At 39.3% G+C, this 8,496-nt stretch overlaps 1 protein-coding gene across 1 annotated transcript in view; it reads right to left on the bottom strand.

Moving 5' to 3' along the window:
* Positions 1-5,748: 5,748 nt before the first annotated feature.
* FIG4 (FIG4 phosphoinositide 5-phosphatase) overlaps positions 5,749-8,496 on the bottom strand; it is a 64,504-nt gene continuing 61,756 nt past the window's right edge. Inside the window, exon 23 of the mRNA XM_084514213.1 lies at positions 5,749-6,038. Within this exon, the coding sequence (XP_084370339.1) occupies positions 5,861-6,038 (178 nt within the window). The 3' untranslated portion in view covers positions 5,749-5,860. The remainder of the gene's footprint in view (positions 6,039-8,496) is intronic.

The raw sequence follows: 8,496 nt of genomic DNA, 5'->3' as shown, positions 1-8,496 counted from the left end.
TTAGCCAAAAGCATACATTTACTTTCACATTGGCAGCTTCCACTAACTGCAGGGAAACTAAAGCACTGGCCACCCTGCAGGTCTCTGCCAGCATCGGTGAGCAGCAGTGCAGCTACTCACAAGCCTGCAGAGTCTGAGCTGGGCAGGTTGCAGATAGCAGCCACCGCCACGTCCTGCCCTCGGCTTGATCTCCCCACGTGGTTGGGAGAGGATAATGGAAGCTGCATTTTATTGTAGCTTAGAGACATCCACATGCTCACCTTTTAACCCCATTCAGTCAAGACATCCAGGATACGGTAACACGTTCTTTAAGGAATGGGGTAATGGGCTGATTTTAAGCGTGCCAAGTCGCTTTTAAATCTGAGCTTTGCTCACACAAGTGGACATGTACCAACCATCCTCCTGAGGTCAGAGAAAGGGACTCTGAATGTATTCCAGGGTTAAGAGTACTGATACAATTAGGCAATAGCAAAATCAACATTTGTTTATTTCCATCATTGGGAAAGAACAGAACCCTCCCCTGCGGAACCAGAGCAGCCAGAAGGGACATTGGATGTAGTGTGTGAATGTGTCCCTGCAGACAGACCCAGCAAGGGGAATTCCCCGCTTGTGCTGGGGACTGAGAGGAGACACAGCCCTGAAGGAGTGGGAACCATACTCCAGCTCAAGCCTGCAACATAGTTAATGTTGGTTTTAGCACAGGTAACAGCCACAGAAGGTGGCAATGTGAGCCCCAGCCCTGTGCTGATCCCAAGAAGAAGCTCTGGGAGGGAATAGAGGCATCCAAACTGAAAGGATAAAACATGCCAAGGGACCTAAGCCAGACCTGTCACTGCACAGTCCCTCACTGGACATGGCAGTGAGCTTCGTAATGTGCCGACAGCAGCTCACTGAAACTGGCTGGATCCACTTGCTTGGGAGTACGAGCCAAGAAACACCTCAATCCCCCTTGGATATCGCCGTGCAGTGGGGTGCAGCACGCTGCTACGACAGGGCCAGAGGCAACCGAAGGGCACTACTCGAAACGCTCTCACTTCCTCAGTCAGAGCAGCTCTCGTCTTCCTCTGGAGGAAAAGATTAAAGTGATGCCTGCAATTTGTTCAAGCACTAACATCCTGTACCCAAGCAGAGCACTTCTCCCGAACGTGTTACCGAGACACGGAGAACCCAAGAGAGACAACACACGCGTCTGGCACCGCCACGGGAGGTAGGAAAACAAGCAGGGCAGATGATGGCACAGCCGGCCTTTAAAAAGGAGAGAGATGGATTGCTGCAGAAGGATTCAAGGTTTTTCAATGTAAGGTGTTTTTTTGTTTTGTTTTGTTTTGTTTTGTTTTGTTTTTTTCAGTAAAAGGATTTAGGGAGTTTTCATTCAAGTGAAAGCTCCAAAAAGGTGGGTATAGAGGGGGAACTGCAACTTGTGGCACAGTTCTGGGTAAGTAAAAGGATTTTGAGCTACAGGTGGTGGAAAAGGTGAAGGGAAATTAAAAATAATAATACTAACTAAAAATCAGAAGAAACACAGTGAAAATAAGATAGCAATAGGCAACCCTTATGAAAAAGGAGTACCTGAATTGGCAGGGAATAGAAAAGGAAAGTGCTCTCTTGTGGCCTAGGGTTTTTGAGGGGATTTGGAGGTTGCAGTATGCACACTATCTCCTATGTTCAGTGTGCTACAACAGGAAGACCACAAATGCACACTCTGCTGCTACTGTAGTGCCTAAAAACCATGCTGGGCTTTAGCCCCAGCAGCACAGCTGCTCCTAGAATGGGAAAACACCTAAGGGCCATCCAAGATAGTTTATTACATGCCATTTGTCTGTCTGCCCTTATTACCCCACCTCTTTATTCTGTACAGATGAATACAAAGCAAGGGAATTTAAGTGTTACAGCCAAGCCTTGGTCAGATATGGCAAGAAGTATGTATTGCTCCTCTAGAAATACAGTAATTCATGAAATGCTTGTTTTTCAAGCCTTTTCTCAGTCCTCTTTTACTTGACTCTAGTAGACCGATTAGGGTTTTCTTTGTACCACAAATTTAAGCTCCATTAGGTAACTGCTGAACATCAATATTTGCAAGGATTGCAATTTTAATGTATGATATTTTTTTTTCATGAATACTTCATAACATATTGCACTAGTTTCATATTACTTTTAAATCACCACCAGAAGTGACAAGCTCAATTAGGTTTTTTAAGTATATAAAAGACAGAAGGAGGCATGTGGGAGCCAAGCACATTTTCTCTGTTCCACATCAGTCTCCAGGTGATCACTCAGATTCAAAACATGCCAGCAAATGGAACTTCATACATAATGCAACATTCGTGCAGCTATTGAAGTCACACTGCTTTATCTTCAATGAGCTGTACTTGGGGGTGTGGTTATTCACCAAGTACTGACAGGGTGAAATGCACATGGAGAATGAAATACCTTGAGAGAAGCTGCTGTTTCACCTTATCTGACAGGTCACATACTTTGGGGTTTATTCTAGTGATGACTGGCCTGTCTGCGAAGGCCAATGTAACCTTCCTAGGATCCCATGCAAAAATCTCCAAAACTCAACACCAAAATGAGGAGCTACCTTAAACATTATCTCAGAAGTAAGTACAGCTCTTTTACCATTTCCCCTCTTGTAACTGCAACAGTGTGCACATTACAAGCATTGTATTTCATGTTTGAGTCTTTCTGGAAAGGAATTTGAGTGAGAGAACAAAGACAGTGAGTGGGTTTTGCAAGTGGGAACAAAACTCTCAAGGACGTGAAAGTACCAACAAAAGTGCTGGGAGTAATTGCTCCTAAGGGCACAAGCATCAGTCTGAGCAGTCACAGAACACAGCTCAAGCTTTTGGACTGGCATCAAGGAAACACTGGCTCAAAAAAGACAGTCCTAAACCCCTGGCTGTGCCTCCTGAATTGACAAGGAAAGAAACTGAAGTCATTATCTCCATGTGTACATTGTGGTATTTTATTTCAATGTAGTCTTCAAACACACCAAAACAAATTAAATAAACTTTGGAGGAAAAACCACACGTTTCTCCGAGAGATATTTCTCTTGTCCATATGGATTTATAACATTAAGATGTTAAAGATCATTAGCACTTAGGGTCAAAAAAGCACCATGTTAGTATTCACTTACAACACAGCCCATTCTTTGTGTTATAAACAAAGATATATATTACTTTGCACACAGTTTCCTCAGCTTCTGAAAGGTAAACAGATTCAGAACTTCTCACATAGCTGACAACTGGAACTTACTCTCACAAGAACAGAATATAGCAAGTACATGCACACCAGCATCTCTGGAATCCTTTGTGCAACTTAACTTGTGTGGGCAATGAATATATTATCCTTTTCAATTAATGCTTTACATACACAAGGCTGCAGGTTTATTCAGACAGTTAAAAATTTTTAATTCAATCAGTGTTAAGCTAGGAGTCCTTGTTTGTGTGTTGTTTTATTTTTTTTTTTAACAAGCCTAGTAAATAGTTGACATCAGCACCCTGAAGTGTTCTTAGCAGTTTCAGTACTCTCGTGGTAGAACACACAACCAAGCACCTGAAAATTAATGCCCAATTATCTCATGAAGTAACGAACATGGCTCAAACCACAGTGAAAACTAGTGTTTTTGTGTTTGCTTCTTTTTAAAACCTTTTCTAATTGGAAGGAGACACAAGAGGCAGCTATATATGCTGCAAGATTCAAGGGGATGCTGCTATAGGACTGTCATGGCACAAATTTAGAAAGACAAAAGGCAGCAGATAATGGGCTGAGATACCATTCATCTCTCAAAACTGTAAAATCAAAACCCTTTAATCCTTTTTTGCTAAACAGTGTTTGAATTGCTAAAGCCTGAACATATTTTCTCTTAGAGCTGTAAAATTATTTCAATTCCTGTATTTTGCAGCAACTTTGGCTGTTGAAAAAGGATGCATCTTTCACCTATCTGTGGTTAAGTGGCACACTTTCACGGACAGCTTTTATGAAATTCCAGTATCTACGAGCAACAGAAGTATAAGGAATGTGGTCATCTACAAAACATCTTTGGAAATAGTTTAAGTGCAATAAGAAAAGCATGCATGTGTTTTGTTAGGATAAGGACTCCAGCTCTACGTTTTTCCAAAGGAAACATTTATTCTTTCCAAGTATTTTTTCATAATGGACAGGAGAGTTTGGTACTTTTTTGTTGTTGTTGTTTTTGTCTTAGTTTTTGTTTTGTTTTGTTTTTCCAGAGGAAAGAGGTTGCCAGTTGCAATGAAGTATTATCTGAAGTGTGTTTTCATTCTCACACCTGCAAAAATACCTTAATTTCTTTCAAAACAATATGAATCAATTAACAAGAGAATGGACACCAACATTTGTGGTAGCTTGAGGTACCACATTCTCTAACTGTCCACACACGAATCATTTCCTGAAACACACAGACCCCACAAGAAACTCGAATCTCTTTGTTCACTGCATCTCTTTTTTTGTTGAATTACTGACAAAAATGCTACCGACTGCATGAGATATGCAAACATATGCAGAATATGTTTGCAGCATGCAGCCAAAAATCTGGAGTAGCTGCCTGCAAGCGACTTACTGTGAACACAAACGTGTTCGCTACATCTAGCATGCAGTTGGCTGACATTCCCCAAATAAGTTATTCAGAGTTGGTCCAAAAAATTCTGAAATATGGCCTGTACAAACACGTGGAATAACATAATCTATCAAGGATGCTGTTGTTGCTGCCAGTGTTCCTCAAGGCAGAGGGCTAGAAAGCAGCGTTGGAAATTTTAGCTTGTAATTGCAAGTCATAGGTTTTTGTGTGTGTGTGGTTCATTTCTTATTTGAGAAAATGTTTTGATCACAAGACCAACTTAAATAATCTACGTCAAATACCTGATACCTCTCCACTTCTTACATAGCACTGGACATGATGCTCAGTCTTCCCTCAACCCAACTACTGCTTTCCCTTGCATGACCGTCCCAGCTGATCCAGTCTCTCTACACCACCACTTAGTGACACTGAGTTGTTAGGAGGCTGTAAGCTTATATCTGGAAGCATCTTAACTGAGCACAAATATGAGGCCGGAAAGAATATGCTGCAAAAAGGGTAATGCCTGTCATAGAGTAAAATGGTCTTGCAACCTCCAAGACTCTAAAGCCAAGAGCGTTCCCTCATTTACAATGTAGTCAGTGAGTGGTTCACCTCAGAGGCCTACTAGAAACCCACAATAATTATTCATGAGCCATTTCCACCCTGCATGTAGCACAGATTTGCAGCTTCTAGAACCAATGAAGTTAATTTGACACAGATGAGAGTTATGTTAGTCTAGGTGTTAATTTTGATTTTGACATAAGCAAAAGAAAAAAAAAGCGTGGTTTAAGAAAGCAGCAAAGTGCAAGAAGTCATTTGGGCAGTCAATTTGCTAAAAATCTCAAGAAATATCAGAAAACATTTGATTGTAAAAAAGATTGTTGCCATAGAACAAAGAGGAAGAAAAATATTCTACTCTGATTCTTATGTACAAATCATTTCATCTCTGCTAGCAAACATAAGAATGTAAGTAATATAAAAACTTAAAAGACAATATTTTCTTTGCCATAAATCACTACATACCTTTCCGTTATTACAGGTGCTCAAATTATTCACTTAATCTCTTAAAATAACACTTTTCTCTTCCAGCTGAAGAGCAGATATTAAATCACTTTTTCTCCTGTAAAGCATGATACCATAAATGTGCAATAGCAAACCATAATAGATAGAACTGTTAGATAAATAAATTTATTATTGCAAAATAACAAAACTAGATTTCCTTTACAGAATTATTTTTTATGACCTATCAGTACTGTAGACGTCACATGAGAATCCAGCTTGTATTTAGAGGTATCTGTTTCGAATGTACTCTCTGTACATGAAGAAGTCCTCTTTTCCCAGTGGCTGCATGTTTCCTTTTCCAGCCTGAATGTGCGCATGAAAAATCTCTATTGATTTCCTATCGGCTCTTGGAGGCTGGACTTCGTAAATATTATCTTGAGAAAAGGAGGAGATTGGTATTCTGGAAAAAACAAACAAACAAACACAAAAGATATTCAGAAGTTTAAGTAAAACAACTGCATGGTTAAAGAGGAGTATTTATTTTCCTTGAAATATATATTATATGAGAATCAACGAAAAGTTAACTCTGCACTTGATAATCTATTTACCTAGATTGTGAACACTACTGCAGACCTTGTAAGACCCGCTTTCCAAGTAGGGTAATTAGGTAAGATGTCACTAATCACATTAAGGATACTTTCTGTACTTTCCTCACTCTGTCCTCATTTTTTCATCCTTCCTCAGATCTGCTATGCTCAATAAGCACCCGAGCTGACCTGTGCCATACATTATAGCAGGTAACAGGAAAATGTTATTGAACTACCCACTTAGCAGCAATTATAACAACCAAGTGATTATACTCTAAACCACCAAGCAGAAAGAAGTTAACAGATAAGAAATTTCTATCTAACTACAAAGAAACAGAAAACATAGTACCAGTAACAGCACACTCTACGCACTGGGACAAAGGATGATTTATGAAAATCATAAATCATGATTTATGAAAATATATTTTGAATAGTTTCATAAAATACTTGCTGTCTTTGAATCCTAATATTTAAACCTACTAATCTTACGAGAGATACATGTAGTCTGAAAGTTTACACGAACCTGAGTATGTCAGAGCTTTTCTAAGCACTACTGTGAATCAGACTCACTTATAAGGTAGAAGCTGGTCTTTCAACTGCAACCCTTGAAAACTGCAAAGCCAGCAGGTCAAAGGAAATGATTGTTTCCTCTCTGCTCCAGGCTCGAAAGACCACATGTAGAACACTGTGCCCACTTCAGGGCCCCCCAGTACAAGACAGACAATGAAATACTTGGATAAGTTCAGCAAAAAAACCAACAAGATGGTTAGAGAGCTGGAGCACATGACGTGTGAGGAGAGGCTGCAAGTGCTGAGTTTGTTCAGTCTGGAGAAGCTAAGGCCAGCCTCATTGTTGTCTCCAGCTACCTAATGGGATGGTATAGATAGCGGGGAATCAGACTCTTCTTGGAGCATTATAAAAAGACAGATTTCAGAAAGGGCATGTAAAATGCAAGGATATTCAAAACTCAAGTGTACGTGGCCCTAAGCAGCCTAATTTGGTCCTGATCCAAACCCTTGCTCAGAGGAGATGACCTCCAGGGTACTTTCCAATTTATAATATTCTATGGATCTAAGCCAAATTCCTCAGCAGTAATAATGTGTTCTCCACAATCAACTGCAAGGTAGTAACAAAACTATTTATACTCAATACATAATAAATGAATAAACTCTAGAAGTACCTGTGTAGCAAATCATTTTCATTTTAAAGCACTCAGCTATTATGAAAGCAGTATTCATAAATATACTATGTGCATTTCCCAGCAATATTTTACTAATTTATTTATAAAACACTCCCAGAGTTGAACAGCGTTGATGTTTACCTGTTTGATAGCAGATCAGTTTGGATTCTGCAACAGAACATCAATGTCTAATACACTGACATCTGAAGGCAACCTATGCATTAACTTTTCTTTCTGTCAATACTGTTTGATTTAGTGGAAATCTGATCTTGAAATGAACTCCAAGAAAAAAATATCTGACAGAACTCAGAGTTATCTAGAACATTGCAATACACCTGTAAATCCTAAGCAGGAGAAATAAATCATTTCTTGGTTATGAAAAAAATGACATACATGTTTTGAAGAGTTCTCTGAATCATCGGTTTAATATATTTTTAGTCTGTATTTCAGCTGGAAAAGCTAATTTAACTCTTTAGATAGCTATAAAAATACACCTGCTTTATAAATACTCTCTGTAAATGAAGCTGCCAAAGTATTCACTACAAGAGGTACTGAACAATCCCTTCTCCAGTATATTCTCCCATATTTCAGCAAACAGGATTGAGAAACTACCTGAGGCAAAATTTGAAACTGGGCTACTGCTTCCTGAGAAGTGATTTCCATGGGTGATTTTTCTGATGTCTCTCTGAGACTTATGGAATCCTTTAGGAACAACCTCTACTACTTGGTTGTGTCTGATGCTATGCTCCTTTCATTTGTGATTATGTGCCTTGGTTGCTCATAGCTCTTAGACTGAGAGAAACGGTGAACAGTCATTTGCCTCCTCCACATCACTATTATACAACTAAATGTATTTCATTTCTCCTCACACACTAGTTATTTTCTGATCAACCTCAAAATCTTGTCATTTATGGAGCTTTCCAAGGCCTACTACATCTTCTTTGATAATGCATTGAGCAAAACTGCATTTAATACCTGAGATTTTTTTCAACTAGCTTTTTCATTTGTCACCTACTACTTTAGTTACCAAAGACAAAATTTCTAAAAGCTTCACATTACTTAATAGTGTATTGGAATAATAGCCAGTGGCTGAAAAACAGTCAGAATGCTATTGTTATATATTGTATTAGCATATGTATACATTTTTGGAC

Source organism: Aythya ferina (genome assembly GCF_964211825.1).
Source record: "Aythya ferina genome assembly, chromosome: 3".
Lineage (NCBI taxonomy): Eukaryota > Metazoa > Chordata > Aves > Anseriformes > Anatidae > Aythya > Aythya ferina.
The sequence above is the reverse complement of the archived record's forward strand: the minus strand, read 5'-3'. Positions and strand labels throughout refer to the sequence as shown.